General features: G+C 52.8%; 1 protein-coding gene and 1 pseudogene across 1 annotated transcript in view; both read right to left on the minus strand.

Annotated features, from left to right (window-relative positions):
- Positions 1–27289, minus strand: part of LOC146421203 (uncharacterized) — a 65053-nt gene that overhangs the window by 3145 nt on the left and 34619 nt on the right. Inside the window, exons 2-5 of the mRNA XM_085047708.1 lie at positions 18850–18856; positions 16646–17394; positions 331–410; positions 70–156 (exon numbers count right to left, since the gene is read on the minus strand). Of these exons, the coding sequence (XP_084903834.1) occupies positions 70–156; positions 331–410; positions 16646–17394; positions 18850–18856 (923 nt within the window). The remainder of the gene's footprint in view (positions 1–69; positions 157–330; positions 411–16645; positions 17395–18849; positions 18857–27289) is intronic.
- On the minus strand, positions 1999–2946 carry LOC146421204 (uncharacterized; annotated as a pseudogene).

The raw sequence follows: 27289 nt of genomic DNA on the forward strand, positions 1-27289 counted from the left end.
AATCCCGAGGTGGCAGGGAGGGGTGGGGCAGGAGGAGGCGGTGCTGCACTAACAGCCCGAGAGCAGGGTGGGCTCGGCGTGGGGCCAGAGAGGGTCGGGGGGCCAAGGGGGGGCGGCTGAGCCAAAGCACTAATGGCTCTGATGTCAACTGCACACCTGAGGAGACGTGACAGCGTGGGTTGTGACATCACAGGGTGGATGTGTGACATCATAGAATGGTTTCTGACATCACAGGGAAGGTTTTTTGACATACCAGAGTGGGCTGCGACATCATAGAGTGGGGCTGTCTGAGGTCGCTGGGGAGGTCACTCTGCCCTGGCCCCACCTCACAGCTCCCCCACAGAAGTCCAACGCTGCTCGTGCACAGCAGGGTCCCCTGAGTCTGACACGAGGACAGTGGGGACAGGGCCCTGGGGGGTGGGACAGGGGGACAGGGACCCTTTAGCAGCATCCCCGTGTCCCCCAGGGCTCCTTTACCCTCTTATGAATGAGTGCTTGAGAGCACTTAAAAAATCCCCAGCAAGGGATCAGCAAAAACCAGATTTAATATTAAGCGACAGCACAAAAAAGTTCCTCAGCAGGAGTCACTCTGCTCCAGACTGGACAGTTCAGGCACACCAAGGGAAAAAAGCAACAAAAAAATCAAACAAAATCCAGGCAATCAAACCAGAAATGTACTGAGAACTGTCTCTGTTTGTGTGTTTAGGTGTGTGTGACTAAAGGACAGTGACAACAAGGATAAAAGGAATACGGCCTAAAATCTTAACATCTCTCAAACTTAGCAATACTTAACTTATACCTATGACTTAACAATTCAGAAAAAAACAGCACTTAACAATACTTAAACTCACTTATAACCTATAGATTAACAATTTACAGAGGAATAGTAGTTAACTTAGCTCCTAACTTATATTAAACCTGGAATTATGGTAAGGCACCTGACACAACACTGACTCAGAGAACTCTAATCCATCCAACTTCAAGTTATCCAGGTTTTGAGAAGTCAGGAAAAGAGACACAGAGAGAGAGATGGAGATATTCACGGTCACAGCCTTGGATCCAGCTCCATCTCAGCTGCTGTGAGCTCCGGGGTCATGGGACGTGTCAGTGTCACACACCTGTGTCACAGGCTTTACCTGCTCTGCTCCCTCTCACAGGTGGGGTTTTTTGGGTGCCAGGGGCTTAGCAGCCTCTTTGGGGCTGGACCAGAGGCTGCAGTGGCTGGGGTGGAGCAGTGACTACCCCACCTACACAGAACTTGCCCTGCAACCCCAAACACACACTCCAGATGTTTGGGGCCATCCAGCATTTCTCTGCTCTCCAGCACCAAGGCAATGGGCTCTGGCTACAGCTCTGACCTTGTGCCCATGGCAACCACTCCGGAATAGGGGTCTGCTTGGAACTGTACCCAGGAAGCTCCCCAGGAACTAGGGAGTACCCCAAAACTGCTTCCAAAATGTGGGATTCCCCAAAATCCCTTCAGGAGCATGGAATGCCACAAATCCCCCTCAGAAGCTGGTTCCTCCTCCCTTCATCACCCCCAACCTTCAGCTGTCTCATTCCAACCTTCAGCTGTCTCATTCCAGACCCTGTCCCACCCTCCCAATCCCCACAAAAACCCATCCCACCCCTTCTGGACATCAAGACCCCCATTCCCAAGCCCCATTTCCCTCATTCCACCCCTTCCAAACCCCTTCCCACCCAGTCTGCCCCACCCAATGTTCATCTCACCTCTCCTGATTTGCATCCCACTTTGCCCAATCCCCTTCTAAGTCTATTCCACCCTGAGGGGCTGTGGAATCGAGTAATTTTGGGCTGGGATTGAGTGATTTTGAGTGGCATTGAGTGGTTTTGAGGTGACAGATCGATCCCTCTCATCTTTTGGAGGGCAAAGCAATGGAGAAAGCTACACCAAATATGCCCAAATCCTCCCAAATATCACCCTGAATCCCAGAATCCCCACAAACACTAGTAAGAAGTGAGGCATTAGATGTCTTTAATCAATTTGTTGATTTTCACCACAGTTTTGTGTGTTTTAAGGGATGAAGATCAATCAAACAAAAATTAGGGCCAAAATAACAGGACCACCATTCAGGTATATTCCCAATATGGATCCCCAGGTCTGTTCCTAATGTTGCTCCTCCAGTGGGAATGGAAGTTGGATGAGAGGATAAAGCTCTTCCTGCAGTTGGGACACTTGCAAGATCTCCCTTACTGGTGGCTCCGTTGGTGTCGGGTCAGGTAAGATCTGTCTGAGAAGCTCTTCCCACACTGGGGGCACTCATATGGTCTCTCCCCGGTGTGGATGCGCCGGTGGGTGACAAGGTTGAAGTTGTGTCTGAAGCCCTTCCCACAGTCAGGGCAACGGAAGGGCCTCTCCTCAGTGTGAATCCGCTGATGTACGAGGAGATTGGAGCTGGTCTGAAACCTCTTCCCACACTCAGGACATTCATAAGGCCTCTCCCCAGTGTGGATCATCTGGTGGCGGATCAGGTCAGAGCTTTGGCTGAAGCTCTTCCCACATTGCCCACACTCATAGGGCCGTTCCCCAGTGTGGATCCGCTGGTGGATGATCAGGTGGGATCTCTACCTGAAGCTCTTCCCACACTCCCCACACCTGAAGGGCTTCTCCCGATCATGAACTTGCTCATGGACCACAAGCTCTGAGCTCTGCCTGAAGCACCCACCAGTTTCCTGACACAGGGTGGATCTTTCTTCTTCAGAACACCTTGGGCAGGGTTTGCATCCCCTCCTCATACTGGATATCCAGCGCCTTTCCTCCTCATTGGACTCCTGTTCCATGGAGCTGTTGAAATCAGCCTCTTCCACAAGGTTCTGCTGTGGGGATTTGTCCTCCATGATCTCCGTCCTCAGCTCCTTGCCTGGGCTAGGAAGGGCGAGGAGAGGATAGAATTTGGCTATGTGGCAGAGGGAAGGAGAAGGAGATTCCCCCAGTGCACCCCTGGAAGGATGGCATTGGCAGCAGGTGTGTCTTGAAGACATGGGAGATTGTGGGCTGAGAGATGGAGGAGAAGAGAGGGGGAGAGGGGCAGTGACTTCTTCCTCACCTGTCTGACTGTTCCAGGATATCTTTGTCTTCCTCGCAGCCTTCTCCATCTGGTCAAGATTTGGGAGTAAGAAATCCTGGTTTGGAGGAAACAAGGTGTGAGTTGATTGGGTTGGGGGTTCCTCCTGTCCTAGTCCATCTCTAGAAGTCACCCGGTCTATCACGACTGCAAAAACCTCAAAAACAGCCTGCTAGTTTAAACTGGCAGAAGAAATATATCCCACTGAACTGCCCCAAAAAAGATTAAGGTGGGAGATACAATTCACCAAAGAGATTACAAGAAATACAGTGACACAGCTTTAACTCACAAAGGCACCCTGGGACAAGAACGGGATGGTGTTCCTTAGTTCCTGTGCTGAGCGCCACATGTCTCCATTGGATGCAAAGACAAAGTAAAAGGAAACCAAACCTGTTGGTCTGAGTGGTGGCCACAGTCCTTCTGAAATGGTGGTTGCAGTCTTGTCTAAAGCAGTGGCTGCAGTCCTTTTGGAGTTTTGCTCCTCCTCTGGATCTGGTGAGTGTTGCCAGATGTCCCCAGGCTCAAAGGTTTTTTATATGGTCAGATTCAGGTGGGAATGCTCAGTACCTCCCCCTGGGCAGGGAGCTTCACAATGGAAAGATGGCATCCTGTGAGGGATATTTGGAGAGTCTTTGATGGTCTCAGTCGTTGCAGCTGCCCATTGTGCTGGTGCCATTGAGTCCATGATGGCCCATTAGCAGAGATGACCCCTCAGGGTAGGTGGGACTGTGCTGGTGCTTCCCTGGAGGGAGTCATCTCAGCTGAGTCATTGGTGTGAAGAAACAGAAACACTGCTTTGCCTCACAGGTTTTGCTTATCTTTCCTTATCTCATTTAACACCCAGCTCATAGCCTGAGGGATCAGGGGTGCACTGGGCAGCTCCTGCAAACGACCTCTCATCAGCAGCTCATCGGAAATGACCTAAGGGGAATAGAATGCCTAGTTTGGTCACACCCACAGAGTGCTAAACTGGTGCCCTGCTCCTATAACCAGGACAGACTGGCAGTGAAATGTAATTGCAAGATGTTGTTCCACTTGGCTTTCAGCAAAATAACCCATGGGCAGAGTTCCTTCCAGCCGCAATCATTCCTTGATTCCCTCAGGGACACGCTTCCCTTTCCTTCTTCCTTCTGCTTCAAGCTGGGAATGTGCTGGAAAATGTTCAGCAAAGCAAACTTTGCTGCATGCTCTGGGAGCCCAAAGAGCAGCTGGACCTTGTCAGCTGGTCCTGCACATCTCCCTTGGGATGCATGGCAGAGCCAGGACTCTGGGAGCCTCGGGAATTGTCCTCTGGGATCCACGGATTTACAGGGGTAGAAGTTACTAATTTAGGGGGGCTAGAAGCTGAATAATAATCTTCTGGAACTTACCTAGGAGGCCTGAGTTTGGATAATGATTTACTAAGAACTGCTTGCTGAAAACAATATATCAGTTGCTTAATGATTTTTGCCTACCCAGTAAAAGGGAGGATATAGAAAGGAAAGCCAAATAATTGATAAAAATTAATGAATTTGACTGAACATCCTGCTCTCAGACCCCAGAACTGGCTCAAGTGAGTTCTAAGGTTTGGACTTGGACCAAGAACCAAGGGGGCATGTGCAAGGAACCAAGGTGAAGAGTTCATCCTGTGGAAGACTACTAACTTTATCCCTCATTTATTTTCGGGACCCTTGCCCACAATTAATCTGCGACACTGCGCTTGCGCGAGCATATTTAAATGAACTTTGAACTCATTATAATACAAAGCTGGGACAGGTAATGAGTATGTATAGGAGCATTGGGTAACTTTATACATATGTAACCTGTAACCTAATATAAACCAAGTGAAGAGCTGCTGACAGTGTGCATGCCTTTGGAGGGGCTGCTGCCCATGCACCCCAGCTGGAATAAAAGCATACCTCCTTCATAACTTTCTGAGTTGTGGAGTCTATCAGTGCTTCACCATGGCAGACACTGCAATGGGCTGGGATTCCAGTTTCCAGCAAGGAAAAGATGTTCCTGCCTTTGAAGGCAAAGCTCTTGTAGGACTGAAAGCCAAGTGGAGCAAGATAGTGAAAGGAAATTGTACTGCCTGCCTATCTTGGCATTGACTCAGCTGTGAAAACTCCCTTTGAGGAAGCACCAGCACAGTCCCACCCAGCCTGAGGGGTCATCTCTGCTAATGGGCCATTGTGAACTCATGGAACCAAGGGGTCATTGTGACACACTGGGGCCTCATGGAACCCAGGAGTGCATTGTGACACTACAGAACCTCATGGAATGAAGGGGTCATTGTGACACAGTGGGGCCTCATGGAACCCAGGAGTGCATTGTGACACTACGGAACCTCATGGAATGAAGGGGACACTGTGACACTGTGGGGCCTCGTTGGAACTCAGGAGACCATTGCTGACAGAACAGGAGCTCATGGAACCCGTGGGGCATTGTGACACTGCAGGGCCTTGTGGAAGCAAGGAGACAGTTGTGACACTGAAGAACTTCACAGAACCAAATATCCACTGGGACACGGAAGGGCATCATGGGAACCAATTAACCATTTTTGGCAGTACAGAAGGTCATTGGATCAAGGACACATGGTGATAAAATGTGATCTTAAATGTCCATTGTGACCCTGAGGATCCAAGAAGACCATGGTGACAATACAGAACCTCATGGAACCATTATTCCATTGTGACACTGCTGGGCCTCAGGGAGACAAGGAGATCATTGTGACACTGGGGAACCAAGGAGTCCATTGTTGACAGGATGGAAACTCATGGAACAAATGGACCATTGTGACATTGCAGAACTAACACAGCTGCTGGACCTTGTCACCTGGCCCTGCACAGCTCCCTTCAGAAGCATGGCAGGACCAGCACCCTGGGAGCCCCAGGAATTCTGCTCCAGGATCAATGGCACATACTGCAAGGGTCTGGAATTCCAGTTTGCAGCAAGGAAAAGATGTTTCTGCCCTTGAAGGCAAAGCTCCTCAGAAGGAGGAGCCAAAAGCCAAGTGGAGTAAAATCTTACAATGACATTTCCCTGCCAGCCTTCATCACTACATCCATGGTTGTTTTAGCTCATGGACTGGGAACAAATATCATGGCAGGGTCTTTGCCTTGGATTTGCCCTGGCTAAAGAGAGACACTGTGAGAGAAACAGAGCAGGCCAAGAGAGGCAGAAGAGAAAGGAGGACACAAAGAGCAATCAGCTGAGAAGGTGGAACTCTGAAAATAGAACTGGAACTAACTGAAAATGAATGGAACAGAAATCAATAATTCTGCGTGATTTATTTACTCTCAAAACACAGCCCATCCACCCTGTCCTGCACAATTCTGATCCCATCCCTCCAATTCTGGATTCTTCATCCAAATTCTGTGCTGGTGCTTCCCCGGAGGGAGTTATCACTGCTGAGTCTTTGCCAGGACAGGCTGGCAGTGAAGTGTCATTGTACTATCTCCACTTGCCTTTCAGCCCCACAAGAGCATTGCTTTCAAGGACCGGAACATCTTTTCCTTGCTACAAAATCTGGAATTCCAACCCATTGCAGTGTGTGCCATGGATCCCAGAGGACAATTCCCGAGGCTCCCAGAGTCCTGGCTCTGCTGTGCATCCCAAGAGAGCTGTGCAGGGCCAGGTGACAAGGTCCAGCTGCTTTTTGGGTTCCAAGAGCAAACAGCAAAATTTGCTTTGCGGGACATTTTCCAGCACATTCCCAGCTTGAAGCAGAAGGAAGAAGGAAAGGGAAGCAAATCCCTGTGAAAATCAAGGAATGATTGCAGCTGGAAGGAACTCTGCCCATGGGTTATTTGGCTGAAAGCCAAGTGGAACAAGATCTTGCAATTACATTTCACTGCCAGTCTGTCCTGGTTATAGGAGCAGGGCACCAGTTTAGCACTCTGTGGGTTTGACCAAACTAGGCATTCTACTCCCCTTAGGTCATTTCTGATGAGCTGCTGATGAGAGGTCATTTGCAGGAGCTGCCCAGTGCACCCCTGATCCCTCAGGCTATGAGCTGGGTATTAAATGAGATAAGGAAGAAGAGGCAAACCCTGTGAGGCAAGGCAGTGTTTCTGTTTCTTCACACCAATGACTCAGCTGAGATGACTCCCTCCAGGGAAGCACCAGCACAGTCCCACCTACCCTGAGAGGTCATCTCTGCTAATGGGCCATCATGGACTCAATGGCACCAAACACAATGGGCAGCTGCAACGACTGAGACCATCAAAGACTCCTCAAATATCCCATGACTCACAGGATGACATCTTTCCATTGTGAAACTCTCTGCCCAGGGGGAGGTACTGAGCATTCCCACCTGAACCTGAGCATATATAATCTGGGTTTGGGGTTGTGGGACACAACTCAACAGATCCAGAGAAGAAGGAGCAGAACTTCCACAGGACTGCAGCCACTGCTTTAGACAAGACTGCAGCTACCACTTCAGAAGGACTGTGACCAACACTCAGACCAACAGGTTTGGTTTCCTTTTGCTTTTTCTTTGCATACAATGGGGCCATGTGACGCTCAGCACAGGAACTAAGGAACACCATGCTGTTCTTCTGCGAGGGTGCCTGGTTATACTCTGCCTTTGTGAGTTAAAACTGTGTCATTGTATTTCTTGTAATCTCTTTAGTGGATTGTGACTCCCATCTTAATCTCTCTTGGGGCAGTTTGGGGGAATCCATTTCTCCTGCCAGTTTAAACCAGCACAGTGTTTCAGAGGGTTTTTACAGTGACTATACAGCCAGTGATTTCTAGAGATGGACTGGGGCAGGAATAACCTTCAAACCCAATGAACTCACACCTTGTTTTTCCGTCCAAAACAGGATTTCCCATTCCCAAACTTGGCTGGATGGAGAAGGAGGCTGTGAGTAAGGGGAAGATGCCCTGGGACAACCAGTCAGGTGAGGAGAAAGTCACTGCCCCTTTCTCTCTCTCTCTTCTCCTCCATCTCCCAGCCCAGCATTGCCCCCAGCTGCAGGACAACCCTGCTGCTGACGCCGTCTTGCCGAGAATTGATTGGGGCGAATCTCCTTCCCCTTCCCTCTGGCACGGAGGCAAATCCCAAATCCTCTCCTTGTCCTTCCTCCCCCAGGCAACGAGCTGAAGACAGAGAGTAAGGAGGAAAAATCCTCCCTGAAGAACCTCATGGAAGAGGCCATTTTGAGCAACTCCATGGTGCAGGAATCCAATGGGGAGGAAAAGCCCTGGAGATCCCACATGAGGAGAGGCTCCAAACCAAGCCCAGGGTGCTGTGAGGAGCAAAGACGCACCCTGTGCCAGGAAATTGGCCAGCAATCGAGCCAGAGCTATGAGCAGGTGGCCCATGAGCAGCTTCACACCAGGGAGAAGCCCTACAAGTGCTTGAAATGTGAAAAGAGCTTCATGACAAGCTCTCTCCTGATCCGCCACCAGATGATCCACACTGGGGATCGGCCATATGAGTGTGGGGAATGTGAGATGAGTTTCACCAGGAGATGCCACCTGATCCGCCACCAGATGATCCACACTGGGGAAAGACCCTATGAGTGTCCCAAGTGTGGGAAGAGGTTTCAGAGGAGCTCCCATCTCCTCATCCATGAGCGGATTCACACGCAGGAGAGGCCCTTCCACTGCCCTGACTGTGAGAAAAGCTTCAAGCACAACTCCACCCTCATCACCCACTGGCGCATCCACACAGGGGAGAGACCCTATGAGTGTCCCGAGTGTGGGAAGAGCTTCACCCAGAGCTCTCACTTGACCAAACACCAACGGAGCCACCAGTAAGAGAAGCCCTGCACAAGCCCCAACTGCAGGAACGGCTTTATCTTCTTCTCCAGCCTTATTACCTAAAGCCTCATGGATTTACTGCTATTTGGGAGGGGGGTTTGGTTTTCGGGAGCTATTCTGGATGATTTGGTGCTTCTGGGGTATTTGGTACAGTTTCTTTCTCCATTTTGTGTTTGAAAAGCCAAGAGGGTTAATCCTGTTTCTCAAAACCACCCAATTCCACTGGAAAGTACTCAATGTTACCCCAAAATGGCTAAATCCCTGCCCAAAACAACTCAATTCCACAGCCCCTCAGGGTGGGATGGCATAGGAGGGAGATTCAGCAAAGTGGGATGCAGTTCCGGAGGGGTGAGGTGGGCATTGGGTGGGGCAGGATGGGTGGGATGGGAATTGGAGTGGTGGAAGGGTGGAAATAGGGCTTGGGAAGGGGGTCTTGATGTCCAGGAGGGGTGAGATGGGTTGGGGTGGGGATTACGACTGTGGAGCAGGATCTGGAACGAGACAGCCAAAGGTTGGGGTGATGTAGGGAGGGGAAACCTGTTCCTGAGTGGGTTTTTGGGTATTATATAAGAGGATTCTTTCTCATGAGCCTTGAGGCAATAAAGATAAAGGAGGTTCATCCTTTTGGTGTGGTGCTGTGTGTTGGAATTTGGGGGTTCATTTCTTGTTACTGTTGTTACTATTATTTGTTTGTATTATTTATTAGTGTTATACTTCTAAATCCCACTCATTGTTAATAGTGGCTGGATGGCAGCTCACTGGGAAGATTCCCTTCCTTCTCGCAGTAGGATTGAGTTGGAGTCACTTCCAAGTTGCCAGTTGCTTCTGAAGACGCAAAGTCCTATTTATGGTGATTTTGGTGTGGTTTGGAGTTAGGGAAGGGTCTCATCCCCTCCCAGAGGTGCTCTGAGCCTGCTCTGCACCACATCTGCACTTGTGGCACCTCCCAGCTGCCCTGCCCTGGGGACACAGCTGCCCTCCTGCCAGGGCTGAGGCTTTGCATGGCCTCTCATGACCCCTCATGTCCAAAGCTCTGTGCTGGCACTGTCCTGAGCGCCAACATCACTGCAGCCCCACGGCCTTTGCTGTCCCCCCGTGTCCATTCCCTGTCCCCGAGTCCCACCCGGCTCTGGCAGCAGCAGGAGCCGCAGCGCAGTGGGCGCCAGCCTGGCCCAGCCGGGGCTCCCAGCAGGAGCAGCAGCAGCATTGCCAGCCCTTCCCAGCTGCTCCTGCCTTGGCTTCCCCAGGGGTTTTTCCAGGGGAATTCTGGAGTACAGCAACAATCACCCACAAACTGGTCACTGGTGTTAGGCCTTGGCCTTTCTGCTTCCTCCAACCAGCCCAGGCTTCTCTCAGCATTCCAGTTCCCTGCTCAGAGCCTTTGGCTCTCTGCAATCCTGGCCCTAAGGATCTGCTCTCACGAGTCCCTGGGGAGCCTTTGGCAGTCCCTGCCTTCAGTGGCGCCCAGTGATGCTCCAAGGGACTTGGAATTTTGTTTCTGACTCCTTGAGCAGCTTCTTCAACCTTCTCTCAGTCCCTGAGGGTCACAGACTCAGCTCCACCTTGGGGTTCATTAAACTACAGAAAGCCCTCAGGAGTTCTTTGTCTGCCTTCCATTGTCTTCAAGTGTTCAGGGCTTGTACAGCTATTGGAGTCAGTTTGGTGTTCTTTTAAGGAGGAAGTTTTCAAAGTGCACCCGTGACTTTTCTTTAACGTCAAGGAAATATTTTTTTATTTTTCCGTTCCGAGAAGACATGATAGAAGCATTCCCCAAGTGACTTTGATGCTGAATGTCTCCTTAGGAGGTCTTGGCATGTAGAAGAATGAGCCCCTTGAGGGCTGACCCTGTTGGGACAACCTGCTCCTCACCCCCAACCTCACCATGGCTGACATTGCCCACCTGGCACTGACATCCCTGTTCCCTGCATCACAAACTTGTTCCCTGAGCTCTGCAGCTGGCTGTCCCAGCCCATTGCTCCATGTCCCACCTGCTCTCCTCAGGGCTCTGCCTGCACACAGGCCCAGGAGAAGTTTTCCTGTTTGTGAGGAAAGAATGGAAAAGCCTGAGCAGGTTTCCTACACAACAAAGCCCACTCAGGAGCCACATGCTCAGTACAGGCTGCCTCTGATGATGTCACCTTTCTACAAGGGACAATGTGACCAGAAGTGATCTCTGTAAGCAGAATTCTCTGTATCTTGAAGCAGAATTCTCTGTCCCTGTCCTTTCCCTTGATCTCAGTTGCAGATGGAAGTTGATGGTGCCATTCTCACCTTTAAACCCTCTTTTGAATACAAACAGATGTGTCTAGCTGTGTTAAGCAGGTGTTGCTCAATGTTTATGCAAAGCTTTTGTGTTCCCAATGGAATCACAGAGATCATTGTGACATTTTGGGGCCACATAGAACCACAGAGACCAAAGTGACACTGCAGGGCCTCACAGATGAAGGGAGACCATTGTGACTCTGTGGCACCTCATGGAACCAAGGGGTCATTGTGACACAGTGGGGCCTCATGGAACCCAGGAGTGCATTGTGACACTACAGAACCTGATGGAATGAAGGGGACACTGTGACACTGTGGGGCCTCGTTGGAACTCAGGAGACCATTGGTGACAGAACAGGAGCTCATGGAATGGGGAGAGCCAGGCCCAGGGGACATGGCTGCAATGGTGATGGCTGTGAGGTCACTGCCACTGCAGCAGCCTGCTTGGCCCTCAGCTGACATTCTGGCCAGGAGTGTTGTGAGGTCACCCAGCACATCAGAGAACTAGCACAACAGGAATTCCATCCTTGAGGAAAGGAGGGGTTTCACTATGTCAGGTTGCACAAAGCTCCTGTCCTTGGACAATTGCTGGGATGGGGCATCAAGTTCTCTGGAGAAACAGTTGATGTTTTGTGACAATCTCATTGTAAAATATTCCTTCCTTATAACAAATCTAAATGCACTCTCGTTTAGCTTAAACATATTGACCCTTCTTCTGTAACTGTAAACTTTGGGAAAAAATGACACTCCATTTTCCTTGCATTTTGACCAATACTTTTCCTTTCTCAAAAAACTTGGAGAGGACTGAAAAATCTCCCAAGATGGGGTTTGGAGGCCTCATCACATAAGCAAGCTGTGCAGTTACAGAGTGAGCTGTGTAACATCATTGAGTGGCTGTATGACACCACAGAGCAGGCTGTGTGACATTACTGACTGGCTTGTGACACCACAGAGCAGGCTGTGACATCCCAGAGCAGGATGTGATATGTGACATCATAGAGTGGGCTGTGGCATCACTGGTTGGTTGTGTGACATCAAAGAGCAAGCTGTGACATCACAGTGTGGCTGTATGAACTCATACAGCAGGCTGTGAGGGCACAGAGTGGACTGTGTGACACCACAGGGGGGTGATGTGACATCACAAAGGGGGCTGTGACATCATGGAATGGCTGTGAGACATCATAGAGAGGGTTGTGGCATCATGGAATGGGCTGTGACATCACAGGGCAGCATTATGTGATCATAGCAAAGGCTGTGTGACATCACAGAGGGGGCTGTGACAACACAGGGTGACTCTTCGACATCACAGGGTGGATGTGTAACATCATGGAGTAGGCTGTGTGACATCACAGAATAGGCTGTGATATCACAGGGTGGCTGTGTGACATCAAAGGGTAGCTGTGTGAGGTCACTGGGGAGGTCACTCTGCCCCAGCCCCCCTCACAGTTCCCCCAGACAAGTCCAACGCTGCTCGTGCACAGGAGGGTCCCCTGTCCCCCCAGGTCCCCCCTGCCCCCCAGTGCCACAGCCTCCCCCACAGGATGTTCCACAAGATCGACCCCCAGAGCCTGACATGGGGACAGAGGGGACAGGGCCCTGGGGGGTGGGACAGGGGGACAGGGACCCCCCAGCAGTGTCCCTGTGTCCCTCAGGGCGAGAGCCTGGCCCAGGGCTCCTTCACCCTCTTATGAACGAGGGCTTGAGAGCACTTAAAAAATCCCCAGCAAGGGATCAGCAAAAACCAGATTTAATATTAAGCAACAGCACAACAAAATTCATTAGCAAGAGTCACTCTGCTTCTGACTGCACAGTTCAGGCACACCAGGGGAAAAAAGCAAAACAAAAGCAAGCAAATTCAGGCAATCAAACCAGAAATGAATTGAGAACCGGCACTGTGTGTGTGTGTGACAAAAGGACAGTGAGGGCAAGGATAAAAGGAATATGGCTTAAAACCTTAACAGGCCTTAAACTTAACAAAACTTAACTTCTAGCTTAACATTAACTTTTGCCTTAAACTTACCAACTTAGCAAAAGAACAACCCTCAGCAGCATTTCACTTAGCTCATACCTTATGACTGAACCTCACTTACAGGCCTAACTCACTCAGATATCCAAGGCACTTCAACACCTCCCAGAGCAGCATTTCTCCCCCATTTCCAGAGCACAGGCACACGTGTGTGCACACAGACAGAAAGAGGCAGTGCCAGGGAGCTGTCAGAAACTGCCCTGGAGGGCAGGGAAATGCTGACTGCGGATGCTTTTGCATCTCCCTAGCAGGCGAAGGGTTGAGCCTGGAGGAGTGGGGGGATGGGCCCAGGGTCCCTCGTTGTTCGGGGATGCCCCGAGTGCAGCAAACGGGAGAGTTCCCGGCTCGGAGAGGCCCCACTCAGAGGGAGCTCACTGCTCCAGGAGAGCTCCAAGGGGCTCCTTTTGGAGCCCTGTTGATAGGGCCCCAAGAGATGGGCTTCAGTCACAGCAATGTTCCATCCTGGCTGCACTTCGCATCAACAGCTTTCTCTGACACTATGAGAACAGGGATGTTGTGCCACTGAGGGGAGAAAAACAGTTCCCAAGGCTGCTCCTAAAGAAAGCAGGAGCTGGTTGGACAGCAACAGTGCCTGGGAGCAGACAGTGTTTGTGATCAGCTGCAGAGGAGCTGAGCCCAGGGGCTGTTGGCCAAGGCTGAGGCCTAACGAGCATTTCTCAGATCACAGGGCTGCCCTGGAAAGGTGGTGGTGGGGATAATTCACACCCTCAGGGTGCTCCCAGTTCCTCCCAGTATTTCCATGTCTGTGCTCCAAGTGCTGCTCACAGCCCTGATCCGTGGGGATGGGAATGTCCTGCTCCCTTCCCGGGGCAGTGTCACACCTGAGCCAGGTGTGCAGGGCAGGACCTTGCCCTGACCCCAAGCACTGTCCCACCTGCAGGATCTGCTTCCCATCGGCCTCTTCCTCCTGCAGCCCCAAGCCCAGGTTGGTGCTAAACAATGGGCGCTGGCTCAGGGTCATCCCCCGGCAGGGGCTGTGCACCCCCTCTGCCCCCTCCACAAATTCCCTCCTGGGGGGAGCAGGAGCTGGGTCAGGAGCCCTGTGGGGAGGGAAAAGGGGGTGACACTGGGATGGGGGGTCACACATGCTCTCAGGGACACACATGACCCCTGGATACACCCTTCACCTTCTCCCGCAGAGCCAGGAGGATGAACTCCAACATGGAGCCCCCAAACCCCAGCAGCACCTTGGGGGGTGGAGTATGGTGGCAGCTTTGGGGGTCTGAGTTCGTCATGACCACTCAAAAACCCCCTCCCAGCCCCACAGCCACTCCCAGGCCCCTCAAACCACCCAACAGCTCCTCCTAGGATGCTCCCAAACTACTCCCTGCAATATAAATGGGCCCAAGAGCCACCATAACCCCATTCCCATCTCCCCCAGTTGATCCACCCAAATTTTCTCCAAGTCACACAGCCCAGCCAGGACCCCAAACCTCTCTCACAGAGCATGCCAAACTCCCTCTCAGCACCAGAAATGCCCCCAAAAGCCACAAAAGCCCTCCCCAGTCTCCCCAGGATTCCCTAAATCCCCTCCCACCCCGCATGGCACTGACCAGGAGAGGCTGGTGGACAGGAACATCCACAGCTGGGAGCAGCTCAGGCACTTCAGCACTTTGGGGGGCACATCCCACATGGGGAGACCCAGGCCAGGGACTGGGACAGACAACTGGAATTCCTGGACAACAGATGGGCTCAGGTGGACACATTCTGCCAGCACAACTATGAGACTGTTGTCCTGTCCCCCAGCCTGGGCAGCCCCAGAACATCCAAATCCTCATGAATACTCCCCTGGACCCCACATTCACCCCCAAATGCACAGTAAAATGGTGCAGCTTTAGATCTCTTTGTTTCATTTCTTTATTTTACCTCAGCTTTGGTTGTTCTGACAAGATGAAGAAGGAAATTATTTAGATTGGAAAAGACCTCCAAGATCATCCATCATTTCTTGATGCCACCAGAAGAAACAATTACACAGCAGGTAACAATTTTTAGGGTGTAACATTAATAAATCAGCTCTTCCCAATGAATTTCAGATGTCAGTCTGAGTCCTGATGGATGTTCCTGCCCCTGTGTTTGTCCAGGTGGCCACAGGGAATCAGGAGGCCATGGAAGCCACCAGCCAGGTGTCTTCCCAACCTGAGTATGTTAGTTTTGCTCAGCCCAGAACATCAGCAAGCTCTCTTTAGCATCTAGGGGAAACTTAAACCCTTCAAAAGCTGTTGTGGTAGGCCTGAAGAAGTGGCTGAAGGGTTGGGAGAAAACTCACCCCTGTGCTCATGAGTTGGTTTTGCTTAGCCCAGTTTTTGCTAGTGGGTGGGGAGGGGCACAGAAATGGCTCCTGTGTGTCCTGCATGAATGTTCTAGAAGTTTTCACCATGTCCAGCAGAGCCAATCTCTGATGGCTCTGAAGATGATGGACATGCTGCTGGCCAAGTCTGGGCCAATTAGAGATGTTGGTTACACCTCTGGGATATCATATTTAAGAAGAAATCAAAACAATGTGCACAAGCACTTCTTTTTAGACAGAGGATGAGGAGGGGGTGAGAATATGTGAGGGAAAACAACATGGAGACACCAAGGTCAGTGGAGAAGGTGGGGGAGGAGGTGCTCCAGGCCCGGGAGCTGGAAATCCTCTGATGGTCATGGTGAGGACCATGGTGAAGCAGGTTGTCCCCCTGCAGCCCACGGGGTCCAGGAGGTTGCAGAGATCCATCCACAGCCCGTGGGGAGGTGCTCACGCTAGAGGAGCAGGTGGATGCCTGGAGGAAGCTGTGATCCAGTGGGAGTCCCAGTGCAGGGAAAGGCTTTGCTCCTGAGACGGAACAGCCTGGCCTGGGCTCAGAGCTCTGAACCCTGTGGACAAGAACTCATGGGGCAGCAGATTCCAGCAGCTGCTGCTCGACAGATTGGACCCACGGCAAAGAAGTTTGCAGAGGACTGTCTCCAGTGGGAGGGACCCATGGCTAAGTAGAGGACTCCTCTCCCTGAACAGCGGAAGAAATTTTGGTCATGGACTGACCAAAAAAGCCCCATACCCTGCCCGCCACAACCCCCTGTGCTATTGGAGGGAAAGAGGGAGGGGGTGAGCAGAGAAACAGTGTATTAAGAGCTTATTTTTACTTCTCATTTGCCTCCTCTGACTCTGTTTAGGGTTAGGTTACCAATAAATCACTTCGCAATTTTAAGTTCTCAGCCTGTTTTACCCTTCACTGCATCCTGCCCGGTTCATTATCTTGAGTCATGAGCCCTATGTGTGTGTGTTAGGGTTGGGGTTTTTTTCCCCTCCCCTCTGCACAGCTGCAGCAGGGGAGAGAAGAGAAAGCAGATTTTGTAGGTGCCCGGCATTTGGCCAGGGTCAGACCACAATACTGGTGTGGAGTCACACCAGTGGGAGTGTGGGTCACCAGGGCTCTTCCCAATTTGGGTTGTCTGATGGGGGATGAATACGGAGCAGTGCATGAAGCTCTTCCCCCACTCAGGGCACTCGCAGGGCTTCCCTCACCGGTGCCTCCTTTGATGTTTGGTCAAGTCAGAGCTCTGGGTGAAGCCTTTCCCACACTCAGGACGCTCATATGGTCTCACCCCAGTGTGGATCCTCTTGTGACAGATAAGGTGGGAGCTCTGGCTGAAGCTCTTCCCACATTCCCCACACTCATAGGGTCTCTCCCTGGTGTGGATGCGCCGGTGCCTGAGGAGGTGGGAGTTGCGCTTGAAGCCCTTCCTGCAGTCAGGACAGCGAAAAGGTCTCTCCTCTGTGTGAATCCGCTCATGGATGAGGAGATCTGAGCTGGTCTGAAACCTCTTCCCACACTCAGAACACTCGTAGGGCCTCTCCCCTGTGTGGCTCCTCTTGTGACGGACCAGGTGGGAGCTCTGGCTGAAGCTCTTCCAACATTCCTCACACTCATAGGGTCTCTCCCCAGTGTGGATGCGCTGGTGGGTGATGAGGGTGGAGTTGTGTTTGAAGCCCTTTCTGCACTCAGGGCAGCGGAAGGGCCTCTCCTCTGTGTGAATCCACTGGTGCTTGAGGAGATTGGACCTGGTTAGAAACCTCTTCCCACACTCGGAACACTCGTAGGGTCTCTCCCCAGTGTGGATCCTCTTGTGACGAATCAGGTGGGAGCTCTGGCTAAAGCTCTTCCCACATTCCCCACACTCATAGGGCTTTTCCCTGTTGTGGATCCGCTGATGGACCATAAGCTGGTAGATCTTTCTGAAGCTCTTCCCACATTCTCCACACTCGTAGGGCTTCTCAGTCTCACGAAGCTTCTCAGGAATCTCCAGCTCAGAACTCTGTCTGAAGCTCTTGCCAACTTCCTGGCACAGGGTGGGTCTTTGCTCCTCACAGCACCCTGGGCTGGGTTTGCAGCCCCTCCTTGTGCAGCATCTCTGGGGCTTTTCCTCCTGGTTGGATTCCTGGGTCATGGAGCTGCTCAAAATGGCCTCTTCCATGAGGTTCTGCCATAAGGACTTGTCCTCCATTGTCTCTCTCCTCAGCTCATTGTCTGGGGCAAAAAGGACAAGGAGAGGATTTGGGATTTGCCTCCATGCCAGAGGGAAGGGGAAGGAGATCCCCCAAATCCATCCCTACCAGGACAGCATCAGCAGCAGGGTTGTCCTGCAGCCAGGGGTGATGCTGGGCTGGGAGATGGAGGAGAAGAGAGCAGGAAAGGGGCAGTGACTTCCTCCTCACCTGCCTGGCTGTCCTGGGGCATCTTCCTCTTCCTCACTGCCTCCTCCTCCATCTGGCCAAGATTTGGGAATTGGCTAATCCTCGTCTGGGTAAAAAAAAGGTGTGAGTGCCTTGGGTTGGAGGTTCCTCCTGCCCAAGTCTATCTCCAGAAGTCACCGGCTGTTTTATGTCTGTAAGATCCTCCTAACATAAGAATGAGTTCAGAAAAAGCCTCCCAGGAGTTCCCCCTTTCCAGTCTCCTCTCTTTGGGGTTCTGGGGTTTCCCATTCTCAAAGCTGCTGGGGCTCCCATGGGTCCTGGGGATCCCCCTTCTCCTGGGTCCTGCTTAGGGATGCTGTGGGGTTTCGGTGCTCCCAGGGGTCCCTTCTTCCCTGATTGTGCTTTGGCTCCAAGGGCTCCCAGGGTCCCCCTCTGCAGGCTCCCCCCACTCCAGGCACTCGGGGCTTCCCCCTCTCCCCATTGCCCCTTTCAGTGTCACCCAGCCCTGCCTCATCTCCAGCCTCCCCCACCCCTCCAGGCTGCCAAGGACATGCAAAGATATCTGGGGCTCACTTCCAGAATCTGCGAGTTCCAAACACTCCTCAAAAACTAACACCCTCCCAGAGACCCCCTGATAGCTTTGGGGTGAGCTCCCCCTCCCTGCTGACCTGTGGAATACAGGAGGGGCAATGATCCCAGAGCCATGGGTGCTGCATACACAGTGGGTGGTGAAATCTCATGGTTCTCCTGCTCCGCATTTTCCTGCTCCTCCTCGTCTCTCCCTCCTCTTCCTCCCGCTCCTCCTCTGCTCCCACCCCAGAACCCCATTCCCCAGCCTCCTCTGCCCCACGGCTGCTGCAGCACTGGCTGCTGGGTGGGGGGAACCCCCCGATCAGCCCCAGGGATGGACAGGGGGCTTGGGGCTTGGGTATCAGCCGTGCCGGGCAGGGCCGGGCAATGCCCGCGGGGCTCCCCCCGCACTCGGCCCCCAGTTGCCGGGACAGCAAGGGGGGCCCGGCCTGGGCGCCCCCCACCTCCCCCCTCCCCAAATTCTGCTCCCGGGGGCGCTGGGGGCGAGGGGGGGCGCAGGTGGGGTCCAGAGGTGCCGGAGCCACGTGTCCCCCCGCTACCAGTGCCACCCCCGAAGGATCAGGGGTACCCCAAAATTCTCTCACAGCTGCCGGATACCCCGCAAGCCCCTAAGGAGTGGGGTCCCCCCAGCTTCATCATCCCCAACCTTCGGCTGCCTCATCCCAGGCCCCATCCCACCCATCCCCCTCCCCCAGACTTCATCTCACACCCCAATCCACATCCCACCCTTCCCAGTCTCATCCCATCCCATCCCATCCCTCCTGGCAGACACCACTGGGATCCCCTAAAAATCTCACGTGCTGGGGACTCCCCCATATCCCCCAAGGGGCATTTGCAACTCACATTTGGAGTCCTGCAACATTCAAAAATCAGCCCCCTCACCACCCCTCAAAAAAACCCACTACTAGGCAGCCAACGAAGATATTTGGGGTTAGGTGCTGCAGTCCTACAAGGTCCAAAAATCCCCCCCTCCCAAAAACAACCCCAGGCATTGCCCAAGATATTTGGGCCGAGCTCCCCCTGCCCGCTCACCTGTGGGATGTCCCGGGGGGGCGATGCTCCCGGGCCGAGGGTTGCAGACACAAAGAACAATAACTCCTGCTCTGTACCTTTGGGTGCTCAGTGTGTCTGCTGGGAGCCTCCTCAAGGGCCTTCAGCCACTGCTCAGCCCAAGGACAGCAGCAGCAGCACCTTTGCAGGGCCCAGCAGGGCTCTTGCCAGCTGCCCTTGCCCACCTGCACACAGAGCCTCCCCCAGGCAGGGCCCTGCAGACAGGCAGGTTTCTGTAGGGCCGGGCGAGTGCACAGAGGGTGGGATGGGCTCTGTGAGCGCTGACAGGGACAAGGCTCCTCTCAGGAGGAAAATGTGCAGCACAGGGAGATGATGAGGGAAGGAGAGGGAGCTGAACAGAGCAGTGCTGTGGGCAGGAGGGTACTGTGCGTGTGAGGGAGATGCCGTGCACAGCTGGGGACAGGGAACACTGTCCTGAGTGCCAGGCTGTCCCTGCCCTGCCCTCTCAGGCACAGCACCACAACATCTTCTCTTGTTTCTGCATTCCTCTGATACTGTCACTGTTATCTGGTGCTCTCAGGGAGGCTCTGGGCTTTGCAGCAGCTGAGGCAGGCACTGCCCTTGGGATTCCTCCCAGGCAGCTGTGTCCATGGGAATGGGGTGTCCAAGCTTCCCTGTGACCTGTGGGGCTGTGGGCAAAGCAGTCCATGGGAAAGGGGAAGGAGCTGAGCCTCCCTCCCTGAGATGCCATCATGAGCACACCTGGGGATCTCCTTGCTGTGTCCTTCCAAGCTCTGAGCTTCCCTCCTTGGTGAAAATCTGTGCCAGAGCCTCTCAGAGTTCCCTGAATGCCCCATGGGGAAGTGCAGAGATGCCACACGTGAGGAAATGCTGTTGGGTTTGCCAAGGGAACAGTGAGTGTCCTTGGCAGAAGGAGGGGCTGAGACCTTGCTGAGAGACCTTTGGAGAGGGTGAGACATTCAGTGATCCCTCTGCTCTCAGCAGGGTCTGGTTTCTTCCCAGGGTGATAGGGGAGTGTGATTGTGCTCTGATTGCATCAAAGGTGCAAACCCAGGGCAGTTGGGAACAAGCCCATCCAGCCCCTCACCTTGCCCTGAGCCACAGGGAATCCCTTTGCCTCTCAAATCTCTCACTGTCAAACTCTGAGTATAGCAGAAATGCTGGGGATTTCTGACCTCAGAGAACCAGGAATGATGTGTGGGTAGGAAAACATTCCTTAAAACTCCCTCCTGCAATCCTGTGGAACTGAGAGTGAAAATGCTACCAAGCCTTTCTGCATTAGGAGGGATTCCCCTGACAAATCCTGTATATTTAGCCTTGTCCCTCTGCCCCATGGCCACAATCCCAGGGCAGCAGGGCAGGGATGGCTCCTCGAGAGCCCCACGCACAGGCCTGGCTGCTCATGGCACACTCAGACAGCACAAGTGGAGCTCAGGCAGGGACCTTGATGAAGGATTTTCCAGAGAAGGAACAAGGGTGGATGAGTCCCAGTGGGACAGTCTGCAGGGAATGGCACAGCTTTGGCTCAAAGCAGCCTCTCCTGACTTGTCACTGTCCTTTTCTCCATCAACAGGTCCCCATGGCCAGACACAGCAAATGTCCAACAGCAGCTCCATCAGCCACTTCCTCCTCCTGGCATTCACAGACACGCGGCAGCTGCAGCTCCTGCACTTCTGCCTCTTGCTGGGCATCTCCCTGGCTGCCCTCCTGGCCAACAGCCTCATCATCAGCGCCGTAGCCTGCAGCCACCACCTGCACACCCCATGTTCTTCTTCCTGCTCAACCTGGCCCTCACTGACCTGGGCTCCATCTGCTCCACTGTCCCCAAAGCCATGCACAATTCCCTCTGGGACACCAGGGACATCTCCTATGTAGGATGTGCTGCCCAACTATTTATGTTTGGTTTTTCATTTCAGCAGAGTATTATCTCCTCACCATCATGTGCTATGACTGCTCTGTGTCCATCTGCAAACCCCTGCAGTGTGGGACCCTCCTGGACAGCAGAGCTTGTGCCCACATGGCAGCAGCTGCCTGGGCCAGTGGCTTTCTCACTGCTCTGCTGCACACAGCCAATACATTTTCCCTGCCCCTGTGCCAGGGCAATGCCCTGGGCCAGTTCTTCTGTGAAGTGCCCCAGATCCTCAAGCTCTCCTGTTCACCCTCCAGCCTCAGGGAACTTTGGCTCATGGTCATTACTGCTTGGATAACTTCTGGCTGTTTTGTGTTCATTGTTTTCTCCTATGTGCAGATGTTCAGGGCTGTGCTGAGGATCCCCTCTGAGCAGGGACAGCACAAAGCCTTTTCCACATGCCTCCCTCACCTGACCATGGTCTCCCTGGTTATCAGCACTGCCAAGTTTGCCCCTTGGTGCTGCAGAGAGCTCAGGGCAGCTGGGAGAGCTTGGAGGGAGCTGGGCTGGGCTGAGAGAAGCTGGGAGAGAAACCCATCAGTGTCCATCTCAGCCTGTGTTAGTGTGCAGGGGGAGGACTGAGCCCAGGGCTTGTGGGGCAGAGCCAGGGCCTGGGGAAGGGATGGAAAACAGGCAAGTGGCCGAGAGAGGAGGCTTCTCTGTGCCCTTGGTGGCACGGACAGAGCAGGGAGGGGGCCCAGGACATTTGTCAGCCCCAGCCTCTGTCCCCAGCCGTTGCCAGCCCTGGCTGCTCAGCCCAGGTTTGCAGGTGAGTTTGGCTGTGCCCCAGCTCCATCCTGCTGTGGGGCTCAGGGCCTGTTCCCGGCAATGGCAAGCCCTGCACAGCCTCTCTGCTGGCCCCAAGCCTGGCAAAGCTATTTTGAATGTTTATGAGCCCTCAAGCACTGAATTCCTGAAGATCTGAAGTCTAAACAAGCCTCTGGAGAGGTAAAATTCAGTAGCAACCTCCAAGTTGCTGAGGATGTCAGCAGTCCCCACTGAGGCCATCCCTGCCAAGAGACTGAGGGAGCAATGAGCAGACAAGGAGAACATCCCTGGGGCTGGGGAAGCAGAACACAGAGGCACCACTGGGTCCAGGTGGGAAATGAACTGTGGAATGTGGCTGTGAAAGCCCTGTCTGGACTGTGCCAAGCAGGACAGCCAAGCCCTGACTCCCATGCCCTGGGAATGGGGCTCTGTGGCCTCTCAGGGTGCTTGTGGCTCTCCTGGGAGCAGTGGGATGTGGGCTGTGGAATGGTGAGTGCATGTGTAAGGCCCCAAACAACTCTCTCAACAAGACCTTTGAATGGAATTAGAGTTGTTTGTGGACTCTGAGTACAAGGCAATATTCCTATGGGAACAATCCCTGGATAGAAGGAAATGTGTTGGTGCAATCCCAATTCTGGCCATGGGTGCCTGGAGGGGAAGGACAGTTCTGTTCCACAGGAAGGACAGCAGAGAGCCCCAGTGTTTCAGTGGCAGATGAGAAGCAACTCTGAATATGTCAAGGTCAGCTGGAGCAGTCAGGTAGACCCCGAGAGACCAGACCAGGCAGACCTGTGCAATGTTCCCTTGGTTTTATGGGATCCTGTAGTGTCACTTTGGTTCCAGGCAGCCCTGCGGTGTCACAAAGGCCCCTTGGTTCCATGGGACCCCAGAGTGTCACAATGTCACAGTGGTTTGATGAGGCTCTGCAGTGCCAAAAAGGTCCCTTCATTCCATAAGACCCCAATTTTTCACAATGTTGGTCTTGTTTCCATGGGAACCCACAGTGTCACTATGGTCTCATTGGCTCCATGGGGCCCTGCACTGTCACAATGGCCCCTTGGTTCCATGATGCTGTGAAATTTCTTAATAGTCTCTCCATGGTTCCATGAGGCCTTGCAATGTCACAATGCACCTTTGGCTCCACAGGGTCTCACAGTGTCACAATGACCTCCTGTGGTTCCACAGTGTCACAATGGACTCTTGGTTCTATAGAGCACTGCAGTGTCCCAGTGGCCTCTTGGTTTGATGAGGTCCTGTAGGGTAACAATGGCCCCTTTGCTTCCATGAGGCCCAGCAGTGTCAAATTGGCCCTTGGTTCCACAAGCCCTGCAGTGTCACAATGGTCCCTTGGTTCCATGGAGCCACACACAGTCACTATGGTCCCCTTGGTTCCATGAGGCCCTGCAATGTCACAGTGGTCTCCATGATTCCATGAGGCTCAGCAGTGTCACAATGGTCCCTTGGTCCCACAAGGCCCCACAGTGTCACAATGGTCTCCTTAGTTCCATGGGGCCCTGGGGTGGTGCATTCCTCCCTCCCCTTCTCAGGCTGCCCTGCGATCTGAGAAATGCTCGTTAGGCCTCAGCCTTGGCCAACAGCCCCTGGGCTCAGCTCCTCTGCAGCTGATCACAAACACTGTCTGCTCCCAGGCACTGCTGCTGTCCAACCAGCTCCTGCTTTCTTTAGGAGCAGCCTTGGGAACTGTTTTTCTTCCCTCAGTGGCACAACATCCCTGTTCTCACAGTGTCAAAGAAAGCTGTTGATGCAAAGTGCAGCCAGGATGGAACATTGCTGTGACTAAAGCCCATCTCTTGGGGCCCTATCAACAGGGCTCCAAAAGGAGCCCCTTGGAGCTCTCCTGGAGCAGTGAGCTCCCTCTGAGTGGGGCCTCTCCGAGCCGGGAACTCTCCCGTTTGCTGCACTCGGGGCATCCCCGAACAACGAGGGACCCTGGGCCCATCCCCCCACTCCTCCAGGCTCAACCCTTCGCCTGCTGGGGAGATGCAAAAGCATCCGCAGTCAGCATTTCCCTGCCCTCCAGGGCAATTTCTGACAGCTCCCTGGCACTGCCTCTTTCTGTCTGTGTGCACACACGTGTGCCTGTGCTCTGGAAATGGGGGAGAAATGCTGCTCTGGGAGGTGTTGAAGTGCCTTGGATATCTGAGTGAGTTAGGCCTGTAAGTGAGGTTCAGTCATAAGGTATGAGCTAAGTGAAATGCTGCTCAGGGTTGTTCTTTTGCTAAGTTGTTGAGTTTAAGGTATAAATTAAGGTTAAGGTAGAAGTTAAGTTCTGTTCAATTTGAGGGATGTTAAGCTTTTAGGCCATATTCCTTTTATCCTTGCCCTCACTGTCCTTTAGTCACACACACAGAGGGACAGTTCTCCATTCATTTCTGGTTTGATTGACTGGATTTTCTTTGGTTTTGTTGTTGCTTTTTTCCCCTGATGTGCCTGAACTTTCTAGTCAGGAGTAGAGTGACTCTTGCCAAGGAACTTTGTTATGCTGTCACTTAGTATTAAATCTGGTTTTTGCTGATTCCTTGCTGGGGATTTTTTAAGTGCTCTCAAGCCCTCATTCATAAGAGGGTGAAGGAGCCCTGGGGGACACAGGGACACTGCCGGGGGGGTTCCCTGTCCCCCTGTCCCACCCCCCAGGGCCCTGTCCCCCCTGTCCCCGTGTCAGGCTCTGGGGGTTGATCTCATGGAACATCCTCTGGGGGAGGCTGTGGCACTGAGGGGCAGGGGGGACCTGGGGGGACAGGGGACCCTGCTGTGCACGAGCAGCGTTGGACTTGTCTGGGGGAACTGTAAGGGGGGCTGGGGCAGAGTGACCTCTTCAGTGACCTCTCACAGCCCCCTTGGATGTCACAGAGCCATTCTGTGATTTCACAGCCCATTCTGTGATGTCACAGTTCATGCTGTGATGTCAAACAATCTGCCCTCGGGTGTCACACCACTATTCTGAGACATCACAATGTGCACTGTGATGTCACCACCCATCTGGGATGTCGCCCAGCAACCCTGTGATGTCACAACCCACTCTGTGATTTCACAGCCTTCTATGTGACATCACACAGCCTGCTCCATGATGTCACAAAGCCACACTGTGATGTCACATCCTGCTCTGTGATGTCAGACAGACCACCCTCTACAATGGCAGTCTGCTCTGCGACTGCACAGACCTCTTTGTGATGTCTCAACCTACTCTGTGTCACAGCCTGCTTTATGATGTCACATCACTACCATGTGACATTACATCCTGCCCAGTCTATTATATCACAGCCAGCTGTGTGACATCTCAAGCCACTTTTTGATGTCACAGCAATCTGTGACCTCACAGCCAACCTGGGATGTCATACAGCCACACTGTGATTTCACAGCCTTCTCTATGATGTCACACAGTCCTCTCTATGATGCCATAGCTTCTCCATGACCTCGCATAAGCAACTCTGTGATGTCACACAGCTCCTTTCTGACATCACAGCTGCTCTGTGGCTCTCTGACACAGCCCCAGAGGTGCCCATGGCTATGACACAGCCCCCTCTGGGCCATGGCACAGCCCCTGCCAATGCTGAGCACCTGTGAGCTCTGGGTGTGCCCTGCTGGTGTCCCTGAGATGGCCTGGCAGTGCCCCAGCCCTGCTGGGCTGTGCACAGGAGCTGCTCCTGGGCAGAGCTGTCTCTCTGCAGCGCTGCCGCTTGCCAGGAGCTCCTCTGTGCCAGGAGCCCAGCCCAGCTCAGCAGCACAGCAGCAGCACAGGGACTTGAATGACCCTCGTGGGGCTTTGGTGCTCAGGCCCTGAACATCAGTCCCTGAGAGGGAGTTGCAGAAACCTCTCAAGTATTCAAAGGCAGAATTGAACTCCAAAGTTCCTGATACCATAAATGGGTCCCACTGAGGGACACTACTGAGATAGAGTCCCCATGTCACAGTTGGAGGAGGAAAGTGGAGACAGGGATGACAGGTGGGGACAAAGAGAAGCCAAGTCTTTGCACCCTTGGGAACAGCACTGTCTCTGCTACCAAGGGCTGTGAGGAAACACCTTGTCCTGAGGCACTGGGCCCTCCTGGCACAGCCCCAGCAAGGCTGGGCACTGTCACCCCCTTGTCCTGCCCTCAACATCCCCACCCCACATCCCAGTGGCCTCGAGGATCTGCTGGAAGGAGTCCTGGGGAGCCTTTGGCAGGAATGGCCCTGGGGGGCTTCTTAATGCTCCCAGGGACTGCAGGTTTTTCAAAGGACTTTGGCTTTTGGTTTTGCCTTGGAGTCTTGAGAGGTTTTGCAATCATGGCCTTCAATTATCTGCTCTATTAGTCCCTTGAAGGCTTTGTCAGAATGACACTCATGGGGTTTTGTTGGTTTGTTTTTGTTTTTTATTCTCTTTTGACACTGAGTCTCTGGGAGGTTTGTGCAATCATGGCTCCAGTTGTCTCCTCAAGAACTCACGGAGCTTGTGGGATGACCTCAGTGGACCCATTATTCTTTGAGACACTTTGGTTTTTCTCTGACTCCTGGAAAGGTTTTGCAATCTCCTCTCAGGCCCTGGGTTCAAGGGCTCCAAATGCAACGCTCTTAGGATCAAGCAATCCTAACAAACCATGGCTCTCCTTATTTCCTCGTCTATGCATTCATTAAAGTTTTTTTCGTTTTGGAGAAATATTTCAAAGAGTTCTAATAAATCCACATTCCTATTTAAAGGTGTATTTTTCCTTTAGAGAAGAGGTGATGCAGCATTCAGTGATTGATATTGATCCAGGTGTCTCCTAAGGAGGTCTGGCCTGGTCAGAGAAGCTGTGCTTTGAGGTCTGACACAGTGTGGTCACCCTTGCTCCCCATTCCCAAACCCCATCCTGTCTCTCCTCACTTACTTGTGGACTGCTTTCCTTGGAGAACTGGCTGCACACAGGCAAACAGAGGTTTTCCCTTTTTTTTTTTTTTTTGAAGCAGTTTAAATCTCCTGCATTTACCCTTTGAAAACAGACACCCTCCTCCAGTGTGTCCCAAGTCCAAACTGCCACCAAGGAGGTTTCCCTTCCTAAAGGCAGAACCATGCAAGGAATGTTTTAGACCTTTGGACTCCTTGGTTCCACAAGGCCTTTCTGTGTCCCAATGATCCCTTGGTTCCATGAGGTTCCATAGTGTCCCAATGGATATTTGGTTCCATAGGGCCCCAC

The sequence above is a fragment of the Lichenostomus cassidix genome, unplaced genomic scaffold (genome assembly GCF_008360975.1).
Source record: "Lichenostomus cassidix isolate B80296 unplaced genomic scaffold, HeHo_3.0 HiC_scaffold_43, whole genome shotgun sequence".
NCBI lineage: Eukaryota > Metazoa > Chordata > Aves > Passeriformes > Meliphagidae > Lichenostomus > Lichenostomus cassidix.